Source organism: Gopherus flavomarginatus, chromosome 1 (genome assembly GCF_025201925.1).
Source record: "Gopherus flavomarginatus isolate rGopFla2 chromosome 1, rGopFla2.mat.asm, whole genome shotgun sequence".
Taxonomy (NCBI): Eukaryota; Metazoa; Chordata; order Testudines; family Testudinidae; genus Gopherus; species Gopherus flavomarginatus.
In genome coordinates, this window is record NC_066617.1 from 17308332 (window position 1) to 17325992 (window position 17661).

Here is a 17661-nt window from a genome sequence, read left to right on the forward strand (position 1 = left end):
GATTCTTGACTTCCACAGACATCAGGTTTGGAATGATTAGTACATAAGAACGACTGTACTGGGTCAGACCAAAGCTCCATCTAGCCCAGTATCCTGTCTTCCAACAGTGGCCAATGCCAGGTACTCCAGAGGGAATGAACAGAACAGGTAACCTCAAGTGATCCATCCCCTCTCGCCCATTCCCAGCTTTTGGCAAACAGAGGCTTTAGTGTTTTAAATTTAAATTTCCTGCCAGTGCAAAAATTTGCCAGCTCTGTGGAGAGGTGATTTTTATAACTAATGGCACAGAAGTCAGAGCTGAGTTCTATTTCTTCCTACATGCTCTTGGGCAAGTCAGATAACCGCCCCAGGCCTCACTTGCCCCCCCAGCTACAGCTCCTACAGTGCCTCACAGGAGTATAGGGAGACTGCAGGGTAGCAGGTAAGTGCAGAATATTAAAACAAGTCAATACACGTATAAACGATATAGGAAAAAGCACTCACAGTAACTGCTAACATTCATTTTTAAACAAACACTCCCCCTACTCCTAGTCTTTCCAAGCCTCCTCCAATCTGTGCTCTTGAAAGCTTCTGGTAAAAAAGTTTCCCAGTGATACTATTACAAGAAAAAGGTGTGGCAGCCCTCAAGTTTAGTTTTCAATTTCCTGCCCTCCTTGTCTGGTAGACTAGCATTATTCTTCGAACACACACACACGCACGCACGCAAGCACACTTGATTTCTTTAAACTAAAGCTAACCTCAGTTTCTGCTTTTCACAAAGTAAGCCCCTCCAGCCATTTCTTTAATTGCCTTTCCCATAGGAAATCGTCATCCGCATGCACAAATGGGGCGAGAACCCCACCCCATCTAGAGGCAATAAAAACAGCATAGCACCGTAGCGAAGACGAGACGTGCCAGCTTCAACCCCTACCAAGCTTGTGCACTACTTCAGCACAAAAGTGTCTTTGAGGCCTTTTGCCGTTTGATGGCTTGACATGTGTAAAGCATTGCTCCAAAGTACATGTAAACTTGCAGCTCCTGGTCACGACTCTCTCCTAGGCTTCCTTTTGGTATCCGTAGACAATGAGAGTCTGTGTCAAGTGCATCAAGGTTACTAATTAATTAGCTTTTATTCATTATGGTTCTTTCTTGCAATCTGAAAATTTGCCTAGTCTGCTGGTTCATAGAGAACCCTACTGAACCCTTCCGCTTTATAACATCGTGGGGTCCCTTGGATACCAATAGTTTGGTGATGAGCCCTTTGCTACACTGGCACTTACCAAAAGCATAATAATTGGAACCGTTATGCTAATGTGGCTTGATCACGTCGATTAGCTCGTAATGTGCTTTCCTTTGATTTCATGTTAAACACTTTGTGCATAAATAAGATATCCTTTATTGGTTATTTCTATTCATAGAACGGCTTTTGGCAATTTTCACCTTAATTTATCATAAGCGTTACAAAAAACCCCAAACAAAAACTGCATGTATTGTTGGTTAGCCTGTGCCAGGCAAAGATGCTAAGAGTAGCAGCACTTGCCTCTGCTTTAGATCATACCCTTGTAAACCTTTGTGTCTGTCCAGTTTAAACAGCAGCTTTTCAAGACTGATTTTATGATCCCAGACCAGAGCTCCGGTGTGTCTTCATCCCGATGGGTTTTGGTGGTGGTTGTTTTATTTTTTGGAAGGGCTTAAAGTGAGGAAGGAAGTAAAAACAGTTTCCAAAGTGTAGACTGTCATCTCTGGAAATGGGCACACTTACAGAGACGCTGCCCGTGCTCTCGTCTCGTAGTCATTCTGTGATCTTGGCAGCACTGAACTGATTGCGATATTCTGGCACATTTCTGAAGCAAGAGGAGCTTTTCTTTACTCCAAATAAATACTTCAGGAGTAAGGAATATATTTCACAATTGCTGTTTCTTGCCCCCTTAACTAATGTTCTGTTGGCTTCAGACTGCAAGTTGTAGAAATCTTACTATTTTCCCATGTAGACCTATAAGATTGTATTTATACCTTGAAAGGCTTTCAAAGAAAAAACCCCGCTGCCATCTGGCTGCTAACATAGTTATTCATACTGTCCCCAGTCCCGGCCCTTTGGGCTATAGAAGTTGTATGTCAGTCCGTGGCAACGTGGTTTGAAACACTGCTATCCGTTGGTGGTTGCGGATGCAGTCTGGGGCTAGTATCTGTAATGGCATCTTGAATCGCATTTCGAGAAAAGTGCTTAGCGTTGAAGCTGGTGCCGGGAGACAGTGCATCTGGGTAAGGCAAATGAGAGGCAGTGAGGTGATCTCAGAATGGCATTGATGTGATCGGATTGAGGTCAGGGGTTCACACTAGAGTCCCAGGCTTGGCTTTTTCCTGTCCATACCACTGGACATCTGCTAGTTCTGGATAGAGGGGAGAATCCAGGAAACAGCTATCATTGTAGCTCCTACAGAAGAAAGGAGACTGCCATTAGAATGAATGCTGACGCAAGAGTTCATGCAAAAATTCAACCACAGACACAGCACGTGACAAGAATGGGAAAGGAAAGAAAATGCAGCATGTTCATTGGCACTTTGGGTTGGTTCTCCAGACAATCATGGAGCTGGCAACTGGGGCCGATTCAGCAAGGAGGAGCCACCCAGTAGTCCTCTCCAGAACAGCTCACCTCTGTGGAAGCAGTACTGGGTGAACAGTTCTCGCTCAGATCTCTCCATGCCAGCTTGGGTTAAGCTAATTTCTCTGGACAAAACTGAGTTCAAATGACATTTCCTGGCCCTTCCTCACAAAGGAATTCACAGAATTGTATATCTGTCTCATTGTCCCCATTCAGAGGTCAAGTGAAGCCTCTAGTCAGTAGCACCTGGTCTCATGGGCGCTTTTGATACGACTGATGGCTGAAAAGACAGGTGTCATGTCTAGTGCAAAAGTACATGCACCAATACTTGTTTCTACATGCATTCATCCCTAAATGAGATGGTGGATGAGTGGCTAGAGGAAGAACCCTCTCTACCAGAGCATGAAGTGTGGGTATATTTGTTCAGCTGTATATACGCATGCAACTTTATATGTGCACTGGTTCTCTCTCACATTCTAGCAGCAGCCACTGACTTCTCATCCCTCATAAGTAAAAGGGTTTTCCCTTGGAGTGATTCTCTGTAGGGTGCTTTTCTCCCCTCTGCCTAGGGGCCAGAGTTGGAGGACTGTGTGCTTGGCCACTGAGATGGGGGAATAAAACCTTACTTCTTTTAAGTAACTGACTTGAAGGGGAGTGGAAGGACCTGTGCTGTCATCTCAGCACCTCTCAAGCATAGCTACCGAAATGTGAAAACCTTTGTCAGGGCTGAATCTCTGACTAGGACAAGTGGACCTTGGAAATCATTTGAACAGGACAGGCCAGGAAACTAGTGACCAGACCTCCTGATGGCTTTTTTCCATCAGTGATGTCATGAACAAGAGACTCATGCTAGCATGTAGGATTAAAGACATTAACGTTGTTGTGTGATGACAATGGCTTTTTGGTGACTGAAGGAGGTTCTGATAAAGCATGATGCTGTGGCATCTTGGTGTTGTGATGTTACACAGTTGATGGATGATGCATCACAACATACTGACATAATGCCACCACCACCTCACAATGTAAAGGTCTCATGGTGACATACAGGGGTTGCCCTGTCACACTGACTTTCAAAAGCTTCATAGTGTGTTTCTGTTCAGTTAGCGAATACCTTATATTTGGGGCATGTCTACAGCGGACAAGGAAACTGTTGCTGGTGTACTGATGGCATAAATAGTTTATTGCCTTGCTAAGTCCCCTGTTGCCCATTCCCAGCTTCTGGCAAAGAGAGGCTAGGGACACCATTCCTGCCCATCCTGGCTAATAGCCATTGTTGGACCTATCCTCCATGAACTTACCTAGTTCTTTTTTGAACCCTGTTAGTCTTGGCCTTCACAACACCCTCTGGCAAAGAGTTCCACAGGTTGACACTGCATTGTGTGAAGAAATACTTCCTTTTGTTTGTTTTAAACCTGCTGCCTATTAATTTCATTTGGTAACCCCTAGTTCTTGTGTTATGAAAAGGAGTAAATAACCCTTCCTTATTTACTTTCTCCACATCGTCATGATTTTATAGATCTCTATCAAATCCCCCTGAGTCGTCTTTTTTCCAAGCCGAAAAGTCCCAGTTTTATTAATCTCTCCTCATATGGAAGCTGTTCCAAACCCCTAAACATTTTTGCTGCCCTTTTCTGAACCTTTTCCAAGTCCAATATATCTTTTTTGAGATCGGATAACCACATCTGCACACAGTATTCAAAATGTGGGCGTACCATGGATTTATATAGAGGCAATATATTTTCTGTCTTATTATCTATACTTTTTTTAATGATTCCCAAAATTCTGTTAGCTTTTTTGACTGCCACTGCACATTGAGTGGATATTTTCTGAGAACTGTCCACAATGACTCCAAGATCTCTTTCTTGAGTGGTAATTTAGACCACATGATTTTATATTTTTATAGTTGGGATTATGTTTTCCAATGTGCATTACTTTGCATTTATCAACACTGAATTTCATCTTGTCATTTTGCTGCCCAGTTACATAGTTTTGAGAGATCCTTTTGTAGTGCTTCGCAGTCTGCCTGGGTCTTAACTATCTTTAGTAGTTTTGTATCATCTTCAAATTTTGCCACCTCACTGTTTACCTCCTTTTCAAGATAATTTATGACAATGTTGAACAGTACTGGTCCCAGTACAGACCCCTGGGGGCACCACTATTTATTTCTCTGCATTCTGAAAACTGACCATTTATGCCTACCCTTTGTTTCCTATCTTTTAATGGTTAACCAGTCCATGAGAGCTTATCCCATGACAACTTACTTCGTTTAAGAGCCTTTGGTGAGGGACCTTGTCAAAGGCTTTCTGAAAATATAAGTACACTGTATCCACTGGATTCCCCCTGTCCACATGCCTATGGACCCCCTCAAAGAATTCTAGTAGATTGGTGAGGCATGATTTCCCTTTACAAAAACCATGGTGACTCTTCCTCAACAAATCACGTTGGCCTATGTGTCTGATAATTCGGTTCTTTACTATAGTTTCAACCAGTTTGCCTGGCACTGAAGTTAGGCTTACAGGCCTGTAATTGCTGGGATCTCCTCTGGAGCCTTTTTTAAAAATTGGTGTCACATTAGCTATCCTCCAATCATCTGGTACAGAGGCTGATTTAAATGATAGGTTACATACCACAGTTAGTAGTTCTGCAATTTCACATTTCATAAAGTATCAGGATTGGAAGGGACCTCATCTAGTCCAACCACCTGCTCAAAGCAGGACTAATCCCCAGACAGATTTTTGCCCCAGATCCCTATAATGGCCCCTTCAAGGATTGAACTCACAACCCTGGGTTTAGTAGGCCAATGCTCAAACCGCTGGCCTGAATACCATCTGGTTCTCATGACTTATTCCTGTTTAATTTATCTGTTTGTTCTAAAACCTTTTAGATTTTATCTTCATAGCACTCCTGTGAGCTAGGGCAGAATTATCCCAATTTTATGTATGAGGAATGGAAGCACAGGGCAGATTACAATGACTGGCCTAAGACCGCATAGGAAGCCTGTGGCTGAGACAGGAATTGAACCCAGATCACCTGAGACTTAAGCCACCCTTCCTCTCCACAGAAACATCCCCCAGTACTTTGTCCAGACTGCTCTGAAATGACTCAAGCAAAGGGGTTTCCCTTGCTACCCTTGGCTAGCTGTGCTTATCCACTTGCATTCCCCATCCCAGCTGGCATGAAGCCTTCCTTCATAGGGGAAAACTAAGAGCTACAGTCTTGCTGAAAGGGCCACCCACAGATACCGAGGCTTGCAAATGCTTCCAACGTGCTCTTCCAGGAACTGAGCAGAGCCTTGCTGTCACTATCCAAACGCCCACACAACCCAAATGTCCGCTCCTTATGGATACTGGGATGTCAAAAATCATTTGCAGAGCACACATTACAGGGAAGAAGGATGAAAGAACAAAACATTCCCTTACTATACCTCTATTCATCAGTACTTTGGTGAGTTGGAGACTGAGACTCATCCATAGTGGGTGAGTTGTCTGTTGCTTCTCTGAACAAAGGAGAGCGCCAAGGGAGGAAACAGTAAAGAGGAAATGTTAAAGAAAAGAAGTGACACACATTGTTAAGAGCTTATTAATACAGTGGGAAAACAAGTAGAGTCGCCTTAAGACAAAAGAGTTAGTGACATAAGAAGACATGTCAGGCAGAATTTCAAGCCTTTGATTCATGCTGGGAAATATCAAAGTGTGTTGCTGTGATGACCAAGTCTGCATTCTGCACCTGGTAACAAATTTTAAATTTTGTTTTCCTAATGGTTTTGTCATTTTACTCAGGCATGAAACCAATAATGGATTAATCTGTTTGATTCCTTTTTGCATAGGATGTTGGTCCAGATCCTCAGACTATGTAAATCTCCATAGCTCCATTTCCACCAGCTGAGGATCTGGCCTGTTTTTTTTTTTTTGTGTGAAACTGGGAGGAGAAGTTCTGGTGCATAGAAGATGGAGAGAAAAACTAGGGGAGTTTTCAACTTGTTTCAGATCAGATTACCTGTATTCAGGGTAGGGATGTGCTGAGGAAGATGATTACAATGGGGGCTGAGGCAGAATCAAGGCTACGGCTTGGGCTCAGATCCATACCTTGAATGGGGCAAATCTCAGCTGTTCATTTCTGCCATTTTGGAGTCTTGCAATACTTTGGCTGCCTCTGAACTGGAACCAATAAAAACACTCACTCCAGTTTTGGACTGGTCCCAAACCTACAACTGTTAGTATGGGTTTGGGGGTCAAGAATTTGAATTTGAGCATGCTGAAATGCAGACAAACTTGTTTAAGGATCTGAGGTTCAGTTTTTATCCCCCATCTTTGTTTTAAAGCTCAATTTTCTCTTACTCAATGTTTTCTGGGTTATTGTTGCCATAAAACCAAACGGCAGGTGTGGACATCTTTGTTTATACTAGCGACAAAGAGTCCTGTGGCACCTTATAAACTAACATAAGTACTGGAGCATAAGTTTTCGTGGGTGAATACCCACTTCGTTAGACGCATGTGGTGGAAATTTCCAGAGGCAGGTATAATTCTTGCCTGCATATTTATACCTGCCTCTGGAAATTTCCACCACATGCGTCTGATGAAGTGGGTATTCACCAATGAAAGCTTATGCTCCAGTACTTCTGTTAGTCTATATGATGCCACAGGACTCTTTGTTGCTTTTTACAGATCCACACTAACATGGCTACCCCTCTGATACTTTGTTTATACTGGAGCATCTACAAGCATAGTGACTGTTGATTAAAAAAAAATGTTTTTTACTCTGGTAAAATCAAATATTTGGGTACAAGAGAGTGATACTGAGGTAGACTAGAGTAAGAAATTCAAGACCCACCAGTATTTTTCCTCTGCAATGACCGTGGAATAAGCCCACCACATCTTAGTTCACTGCTCCTAGAGGACCATTACAAATGGCTCAAGGTCTCTGCAACCCTAGGGCAGCAGTTCTCAAACTGTGTTCCCTGAAGCCTCTCCTGGTGGCTTAACAGAACACAACATTCTGAGAATCAAGCACTGGGATATGGGTGCTGTGTAGATCCAGGAAAGGGCCCCCGTTTCACCTAGCTTACAACGCTGGCAGCAGAACAAAAACTCTGAAGAATCAGTGCCCTTGGGGAAGCTTCTTTTCTGATCCTTGAAACATGTGCCTCTGAGCAACCTTTCGGATGTGGTGCAAGAGGTACCATAGACTAGCATCTCACGTTTACACTGCAAGATTCCATTGAGACCTGAGAGAACTTGGACAACCACAATGGCATTCACAAAGAAAATTCAACGTTAGCGCTCCAAACAGCATGGGGAACACAGGTGGTATCTACACACCTTTTGCTGACATTCTCCCACCACTGCTCGGACGCTGGTGCTAGCACTGGTAGCAGACTGTATGCGAATGACAGACTGATGCCAATGTTGAACCAGTCTAAATTAGGGGTTTCCCCATTGCAAGAACTGCACTAATGCTAGACCAATGGTGAGCAAATATCTGAAAATGTTCTGAGTAGATTAGGCCACTGAATACCTGAGAGTGTTCCTGTGCCCAGACCTATCCTCTTTCACCAGTGTCTTCTCCTTGCACTGTATAGCAAGGCACCATACTAGAACTTGTTTTCCGCTTCAAGTGCCTAAACGATTGCGATCATCTACCTAAAGATGAAATCAAATCTACATTTCATACTTTAAGGCAACTCTGGCATGCTGAAGCCTAAAACCTGCTTCAGCATCCAGGACGGTGGTTTTGGAGTGGCTAGAGAAAACTGTGGAAGACCAAGGAATACTAATCCTCTGACTCTGCCTCCCGAGACTCACCCAGTCTGCCATGCTACGATGTGGTGGGGACTGCTTGGTGGTGTAGCTGCTAGTTCACTAGATGGTGTTGAACTCCTCTGGCTGTGAGGTAAGGCAGCTAAAAGTGAGGGAAAAAATAACCAGTTAGACAACGAGAACAGGGTTAAGGAATTCCAAAACTGTCAGCTCATCAGAGAAGAAACGGCAACAGCCCAGGAGTTGGAACATCCCATTTACAAACGGCTCTCGGCACGTACTCTCTGAGCAGCACAGCTGCTGTGCGAATGGCCAGCCAGCAAACTCCTGACTGCGTCTGCTGCTCGCACACATGCCTGGCTCTGCGTTCAGATGCACGGGGACCATTTTATCCCATCCAGCCCCCGACTGTGTGTGATTATATGGGCTGAAGATCCTTCCTCATCTACCAAACTCCCTGCAACCAAGAGTGGGAAATACCCAGTCTCTCAAAACATGAAAACAAATCAATGTTTTGTTGCCATTTGAACCCACAGCACTCTTATGCCATAGCAGTGGCTGGGCACCTGTCTCTCCACATGAGCCAAAATGAAGGAGCAAAGCCAGCCTTGCATCTTTGTTGTCTCATTTCAGAGGCTTCACAGGCAGCTCAGGGACCATAGGAGGAGTGAGTTCTATGCTAGTAGCTGTCAGGCTGCTAGCTGGGAGCTTCCAGGCATATATACCACTTGCTGAACAAAGAACAGCTCCACAGATTGCAACGCTCAAAGAGGTTTTTGGCCATGCACTAGTAGTAAGATTCATTTAAATGTGGCTACCGTGAACTTATCAGCATGAGACAAAAGTGGGCTGATCTTTGTTAATTTTATGTTAATGACAGCATCTACAAAAATGAGACAAACACAGTAATGTAGCAGTAGCGGTTTTACAAGACATTTCTGCTTTAAGGATCTATCTGAGAAACCCCTCTTTTGGTCATTCTATCCCAATGCACAGATCCCTGGAACAGTGACCTCTTCAAATCTGAGATGCTCAGGAGCATAATCATCTTTGAAGGACACTGTGGGTCCGATAGACATTTTAGAGCCACGGCTGATCCGTCAAATGATTGATGCTTCCAACTAACACTCTCCCACAAGCTGTTAAATTCCTTACCTGCGGTTAAATAACACTCAAAAAGAAGACGGATGCAAAGTCTAATCTGTTCCTTACAAGTGAAGGCCCCATGGGCCACTATTATCCCATCATCACAATGGGGACTGGCTTTTAGAACATGACTAGGTCCATACTGGCATGGTCAATGAAAGTGATCTACAGCTGGGGCAACTAACAAAGAGACAAGATTTTTGGTTTCACTACAGACGCCCCCCAGGTTATGCAAACCTGGTTTGCACAAATCTGCACTTATGGAAAGTTTTTTTGTTTTTTTTTTGCGTAATGGTCGAGTATACGTTTCCAACTTACACAAAATTAGTGTTATGCAAGGTGTTCTGAAACGGAATGCTTGCCTAAGTTGGGGAGCGTCTGTACTAGCATTTGCTTTCTTAGGCCTGGTCTACACTGGGGGGGGGGCGGGAATCGATCTAAGATACTCAACTTCAGCTACGAGAATAGCGTAGCTGAAGTTGACATATCTTAGATCAGCTTAGATTGACTTACTTCGCATCCTCACGGCGTGGGATCGACGGCCACTGCTCCCCCGTCGACTCCGCTTCTGCCTCTTGCCCTGGTGGAGTTCCGGAGTCGACGGGGAGCACGTTCGGGGATTGATGTATCGCGTCTACATGAGACGTGATACATTGATCCCCGATAGATCGATCATTACCCGCCGGATCGGCGGGTAGTGTAGACATACTCTTAGATGCCCCAACTATCTGAAATGATAGGATTTCCAAAATGGGCCTCTACAGCTCAGGAGAATAAGCACGTTAATTCAATTTTAGGTACTTCCTGCTTCTGTTTGGAGCAGAAATGCCAAAAGGTCCCCGAACTTCCCGTCAAAAAAGAGATAAAAGAAAGTTTGCAGAGCAAAGAGGACTGGGGTGGTTCAGGTGAGTGGTAATGTACTGTAAAGCCTTTCACCATTAAATCTTCGCCTCAGACAAATCCAGTCTAGGGTCTCTGGTGAATGAACATTCTCAGCTGGTGGCTGTTCAGTAGTCCCTGTGATAGGCTCAGTTCAGCTCTCAATAGGCAAACAGCAACATTTTACAAGCATCACCACTATCAATTGGCATCCTGGCTGGCAATCTCAACAGAGGCTCCCAGGGCGGAGCAGGCCTCAGAAATGGGATCTTTAGAGGTAGTGTCCTCAGAGCAAGGTTGAGGCACATGGGTAGGAGTGAAATGAGGGAAGCTTGTCAAGATGCTGCCCAGGCTGTAGCAGTTCTGTCAATAGAAGCTGTCAATCAATCAACCTTCACTCCCTCACTCTCACGGAGTTGGGTTAGATTCAGGTTTTTTGGCAAAGCCTCAGGTTAGTTTAGCTTGCCCTGCCTTATTCAAGACAGAGACTGATGGCAAATAGGTATCGAATCTTAAACTAGTTCATCTCATTTCAGGGAAACGTAGCACAATCTCTGCAATTTATGAACTGCTGCAAGGTCCTGCTATTATTTAATATGAAAATTAGGGGAAAGGCCAGAGGCCCAAACAGGATGGGGCACCACTGTGTTAAGTTCTGTACAAAGATATGGCCCTACTTTATAGAGCTTACAAGATTACAAGCAAGCACCTCTAGTAGTTGTACTGAAGGTATTGTATGAATCGAGGATCTCAGCCTTCAACCACTCCCCAAGTCTTTTTTAGTGGGGCCACTTGCTCTTTATTTTAAGGAACTGTGCTTTTTTTTGTCATATCAGATAGTCTTATGTTCCTAATGGAACACTGATTAAATGCCTTACTCTTCTATGTATTTACTGGGAAAAATCAACTTCTCTTGAGTTTTGCTACGTTCTTCCTCATTGCTCACTTTAACGGACCCTGCCCACAGCAATAAACCTAATGTGATACTTAGGATCAGCCCCCACAAATGGGCTTTTTCTCTGTTACCACTCTAAAGGCCTGATCCAAGCCTACTGAAGTCAATGGAAACATTCCCATAGATTTCTGGAGGCTCAGGCTCTGGGGATCTTTCTCCGAGCTCTCTGAAGAAGTCATTCAAGATGGATGAGCTCTAGGGGACAAACCCTCAGCTGATGACACTCTCCGATAAAGTAAGTTCACTCAGTGGTAATCCCATCATCCTACATGCCTGTGCTTTGCATTGTGCTATGTTCACAAAAGGACAGGGGACACAGGCTGGTCTGGTTTCATTCATAAATTACCAAAGCGCAATGCAGGCATTAGACAGCTAAGAACAAACTTGGATCTGCTTCCCCTGGGGCCGGCTCTCACCTGATGTTGCTTTACACATTTGAGGCATCCTCGTTACCCTGCTGTGTGCCACAAAGGTGCTTTGAGAAGATGTGCTGTATTGGGAGCTGCTGTCCGAGGAGGTGGAGCTCGTGTGCGACAGGCGGCTGTGCTCCTTGTGGGAGGCTGTGGACCGCTGGTACCACAGCCGGAGTTCATCTGATACTGCAGTCCTGCCTGAGCCCTTCTCATGGCCTTCTCTGCCCAGAGATGGAGTCCTTATGATCTGAGAACGGGAGGGGGTCAGTCTGATTGAGTCCACTTCGTCCCCATGCCAGTTTTCTTTAAACATCCCCCCTGCCGTGTAGGAGTTGGAGGTTTTAAATTGTGCTTTCACGCTGTAGTGTCCCTCCTGGTCATTCTCCAGGCTGCGCACCACCACGGGCGTGGAGCTGCCTTCGATGTACAGGGGGTACTCTTTGATCCTGTACTGAGAGGAAGGCTGGCTCTGGCTATGCAGATAGACCCCCGGGTGCCCGGTTCCGTTCCTTGCTGCCAGGTTGGGCATGCTCCCTGAATTAGAAGAGACCAGGTTTCCCGCAGATTTGTGCCTTTGCCTCTGCCGCTCTCTGGCTTTTGAGGGGGAATCCTCGGCCAGGGTGGAGTAGTTGGGGTTCATCTGAGCAGGGTAGTAGTGCTCAGAGCTGGAATGGCTGGTGCACGAAGAGCAGTCATCCATGGGGTCAGAGCCATTACTGCTACGAGTCCTTGGGGTGTAGAAATCGGGGCTCCCCGTCTCGTTCTCTGACCCAAGGAGCTTGCCTTGTGACTCTAAGCTGGAGCTTCTGTGTCTAAAGTGCTGAGCTAAGCTGTGCAGTCTGGTTGGGCTGATGTCTACTGACCTGCAGGTGTCAGGAAGACAGGTTTTGAGTCTGCTTGGTTAACAAAACACGCGGTCTTTTTCTAGCATTTAAAGCCAAAACAGCATCCGCCAATCAGTGCAAATACAACTCCCCCCTTGCTCCACCAGCCCCAGGCAGGATACGGGGCATACCATGCAGGTATGTTAGTGCAGGAATTGAGGCACATGTACCCATCTGAGGTGAACTTCCCACCTCCCTGCCCAAGCCAGAGCAAGTGGGCTTTATGGAGGGGAACTAAGCAGAGTTATGGGGTTGGACTCCACAGGCAGCTTGTGGGGCTGCAGGGCTGCAGCCCCTGATTGCGGTGGGTTGAAAAAGCAGCCAACTCCCCCTCCACATTCCCTGTGTGCAGATTTGGGGCCACTAGGTCCAAATACTGAGATCCTCTGGCTCCTTCTCAGCCTATTTGGAGCCTGCCTGGCACCCGCTTTCTGCAGCACATGGGGGGGGGGAGGGGCGAGACAGAAGCCTCCCAGCATGGTTGCCCCACTAGCCACCTCCCTGGGCAATCCCCACCATCCCTGCATAAGTGGTGCAGAGGACACTGCCCACGGGTGAGTTTCACCAACACAGCGGCAGGGAACACAGAGTGCGGTGGATCTGTGCAAACCTTTCCTATGGTTTCTGTTTTTGGGATTCCACGCCCCCTCCCCACTGCTTTGCAATGTGGGGGGGCCAACGACCCACAAAGTGCAGCCCCAAAGTGAGGTGCACTTCCTTTGCACTCAGGTAGCTTACAAACACGTTGCAGGCCTTTCCTCACGTTCACAGTGACTCTGGATAGTCAAGGCCAGCTCATGCAGCACCATCCCACAGGGAAGGAATGTTTTTCTGCTCCCACCTCAGAAGAACCACCTCTTTTAGGCAGCTGTGCTTTGCTGGTCTCTTGAGTGGCTTTAGAGCTCAAGACAGTCACAGTGTGACTGTCCTTCATGCAAACGCCCAGATTTGCACGTGCAGAAGGGTGCTGATTCACATCCAAATCTGGGTGGCCTTTATTCATGCTGGATGGGCTCTTCCCCAGTTCATAAAGTTGCAGTCAGCCACTCAAGGAACAGAAATGATACCATGTGACCAGTCAGACCCACCTCTACTTGGTCCCTCAGATGTTTCACTTTAGACAGCCTTTTCGGCATGCCCAGTTCACCGTAGCAGTGGTTTAACACTACCCAACCTTTCGTGTTCCAAAGGAAAGGATAATTCCCTAACCTTGAGCACTGTTATCAACACCTTGTGACTTTCAAAGAGTGGCTTGGAGGTTGTAATGCCCATGAACAGTCAGAACCTTTGGTTACGATCTCACCGAACGACTTGGTCCATTTTAGTTTTTTTTTTATGTGAAGTAAGTTGAGGATTCAAGCCCTGATTCAGGAACGAATCCCCACCGAAGAGAGCGCTTCCTTCCTGAAATGAGGCCTCTTGTCTTTAAAGCGTGAAAACAAAAAATACTATTGCATAACCGAAGGGAGTCGAGTTGTTTTGGGAGCAGCAAGACTTACCTAGTGGAATGGACATAATGCGGACTGCGTACCCGTAGATCTGGTGTAGATGGCATGCTGGACTGGGAATTCCAATGCGGGAGGCTCCTGATGGGGCTATTTTGCAGAGAGCTGCTCCCTCCAGCCTCTGCACAGCTTCCTGTGCTGGGGAACCGCTTATGACTGCTGCAAAGCAAACGCTGCATTTCAGACTTCAGACGGAAACGCTCTACACCTAGGACCTTGAGTCTATGGGCCACATACAGTTTTCAGTTACACACATCCCGCTGAAGCAAATGGAGTTCCACACACATAACTGATCTGAATTGTTTTTTATAGTAACGAAAGTTCAAGCACAAGCTGTTACAAAGATTCAGCAGACGTTTCAGTGAGAGGCTGTTGTCTGTCCTCTCCAACTGGCTTTTAAAATAATAATCAGATACTGACCAGCACTTTGTGTGACTACAGCTGTTACGATCTTCTAGGGCATGATTATTTACCAAAACAGCTAAATATCATTCTAGTGATGTTTCTGCCATGAGATTTGGGAAGAGTTTTCATTATATAGGCTCAGGTTAAAGACAACCTCTCTCTTTCTGTCTCTCTCTCTCTCTCTCTCGCACACACACATAGCATTACCAGAAAGTGTCCGTCATTACCATACCAAACGGACCTCTACAAAAAGGAGGATGTTTATGTAGCTGGCAATCTCTGACTGCCTGACTCACCTGGAATGACTGTGTGAGGAGCATTTCTTGACCTTCTCATAGGGTTCATCCAGGGATGACTCGCTCCACATCTTGGGCTTGATAGGGGACTTGTCATAATCATTCCGGTGGTAGTGCATTTGTCTGAGTCCTTCCAATGACTGTGGAGGAGGTGGTCTGTTATGTAGGGGTGGCCGGGGAGGGAGTCCTTTGTGAGGTGACTGTAAGGGGGATATTGTGCTGATAACCTGAGAATCCTCTGCAAAGAGAAACAAGGAGAGCAGCTGATGGTTTTGAAGGACACTAGGCTGCAGTGTGGCTTTCCCTCAGCATGCCCAAGATTACCGCTTGGATACAGTGCAGCAGACAGAGATGATTTTTCTAAGCATGAATTATATGGTAATGAACTTAGGGCCTGATTTTAAGAAGTGTTCCAGTAGAGGCTTTAGTTCAGTGTTTCTCAGCTGATGGTGGAAAGGTGGTGGTCATGAAAGGCAATTGGGGGGATAATAAACTTTTCAATCTAAAGCAAAGAAAATAAAACTCTTCTAGACCCCTGTGCACCATAGTTCGGGCACTTTCATGTTTGTGCCAGCAACCCTCTCTGATTCTCCCTTCCCCCCACTCTGCACACACCTTTCCCTTTCAAGGTCAAGTATTTGCTGTCAACCTCTTGAAAAGTATATCCCAATAAAATAGGCTTAGCACTGTTCTCATGGACACATTTACTATAAAAGAGTAAAAAATGGAAGAGGGGATGCAAATAGTTTTGGACTCTGACTCAGGAATCACCAACCTGGAAAGGTTGAGCTACATTCCTCTAGTTCAAACACAAGTTATTGGATTTGATATAAGAATCACGGGGTGATCTTCTCCAGCCTGTGTTACGTAGGAGGTCAAACTAGAGCATCCTAATGGTCCCTCTTCTGGGGGAGCTATGAATGCGCAACACTCCTGAAAATCAGGCCCTTAGTGTGAGTCATATGCCCTATTCTGCAAACTAGGAGGTCTTAAGGGGTTGTGGATTTGTTACAATATGTATGAGCCTTTTCCTACAGACTACGTACTTATTTCTATTTCTGTACTTTTTATATATAATTGAAAAAAACCTTCAGGGGGGTTTGATGAAGAGTCGCTATTGTTTGAAATTATCTGCTCTCAAATGGCAAAGACGGGTGGCGTAGCCATTTTGGTCCCAGGATATTAGACAGACATGGTGGATGAGGCAATATCTTTTATTGGACCAACATCCGTTGGTGAGAGAGACGAGCCTCCGAGCATACACAGACGAGCTCTGTTGAAAGCTTGTCTCTCTCACCAACAGAAGTTGGTTCAATAAAAGGTATCACCTACCTCATCTCTGAAATGGCACTGGCATACAGGGGCACAGGCATACAGGGGATTTCCTCCATTTTCAGGGGGATGCAGTCATCTTTCCCTTTACTATGCTAGGTTTCTAGGGTCTGAGATGGACAACATACCGTCCTCAAGAACAAGGGCATCTGAGAGGGAGCTATCTTCACTGGCGATGTTTCCTTCTGAGGAGAAGAAAAAAAACAATCAAAAGACCATTAATATCACTGTGGTTTAACACTGAATTGCAACAGAATCTTCCCCAGTTCATAAAACACAGTCGTACCTTGTTCTCCACACTACCAAGAAGCAATAAGATTTCTATTAATATAGGCCAGTTTACTCAGTCCTTACTCAGGCAGAACTCAGGGCAAAGCCCGAGTAAAAACTCCAGGCCAGCTCCCTTGACATGCTGAGCTCCCTTCTGGGAGTTGCTGAGTGCCTTCAACTCCCACTGATTTCGGTGGATGTTAGGACTGAGTCAAAACTGTGAGCCCAGATCCCCAGAGGGTGTAATGGAGCTACACCAATTTTCACCAGTTGACGACCAGGCCCTCCAGAGCTCAATATTTGACCCCCCCACACACTTATGAAGTTAACATTCATTTGCCAATGAAAAACAAACACAAGGTGCTCTGATTCTAGGACATTCAACAATACTTCCAAGTGCCCTCTGAAGCAACAAAAGAAATAGCACCCAGTCCTTTTGCCAGAAGTGTTCTGACGTACACATCTCCCTGGTGTTTGTGTTTGTTGCTCTGACATATGTACTGTCACAGAGCGGAGAGGAACTAAAAATGCTTTAAGGGCAGCACAACACAGCTGGGTTACAAATAAGGAAGCAAGAGAAGCGGTGATAATTTCAGCTCTGTTTATAAACAGGAAGAGCAACATTTCTGTTTGTCATGTGGAAAGGGACAAAATCAGCAAGAAAAAGCTCTGTTATTTTCAGGCTTTGAAGGAGGTTAATAGAAATTACTTTTAAAAATGGTGTAAACCGTAAAAAGTGTCCTGAGGATTATGCTTTTGTAAACAAATGGGATGATGGTGATGATAATACTTGGATTTTATATGATGCCTCTTGCCCAAGGTTTACTAATAGTAATTAAGCAACATCCTTCTGAAGGAAGTATTACTATACCCATTTTACAGGTGAGTACATTGACTCACAGACAGGTTAAGTGCCTTGCTTAAGCAAACATAGCCTGAAATTTACCCATGTGTTCTGAACCAGCACATCATCTAGGCACCACTCAAGTCCCATGTCAGCTCTCCAACCAGGACAAGGAAGAGATAGAACAATATACAGGGCGAAAAAAAGACTCAGAGTCCATTAGAGGGAGAGGGGCACTATTGGGCTACAAGTTAGAGCAGGGCTTTGGGCACCAGGGCTCAGTTCCTAGCTCTGGCTCGGTGTGGGTGAAATTCACTCCCTGTGCCAAGGCCTCTATTCAAGGCTTATACACCACTCAAGGCCCACTTCAGCCCCTAAAGATATGCCCCAGGCCC

The 17661-nt window shown here is 45.4% G+C and overlaps 1 protein-coding gene across 7 annotated transcripts in view; it reads right to left on the bottom strand.

The window, feature by feature from the left end:
- Window positions 1-169: 169 nt before the first annotated feature.
- The window catches only part of FRMD4A (FERM domain containing 4A), a 554591-nt gene continuing 537099 nt past the window's right edge, over window positions 170-17661 (bottom strand). For 6 of the 7 annotated variants that reach the window (XM_050936795.1, XM_050936796.1, XM_050936793.1 and 3 more), the window contains 6 exons: window positions 16281-16337; window positions 14821-15058; window positions 14114-14278; window positions 11734-12593; window positions 8383-8479; window positions 170-2413 (listed from right to left, as the gene is read on the bottom strand). In XM_050936795.1, coding sequence (XP_050792752.1) covers window positions 2311-2413; window positions 8383-8479; window positions 11734-12593; window positions 14114-14278; window positions 14821-15058; window positions 16281-16337 — 1520 coding nt within the window. In that variant the 3' untranslated portion in view covers window positions 170-2310. Of the gene's footprint in view, window positions 2414-6005; window positions 6078-8382; window positions 8480-11733; window positions 12594-14113; window positions 14279-14820; window positions 15059-16280; window positions 16338-17661 lie in introns of all 7 variants that reach the window. The other variant, XM_050936794.1, reaches the window with a different exon arrangement.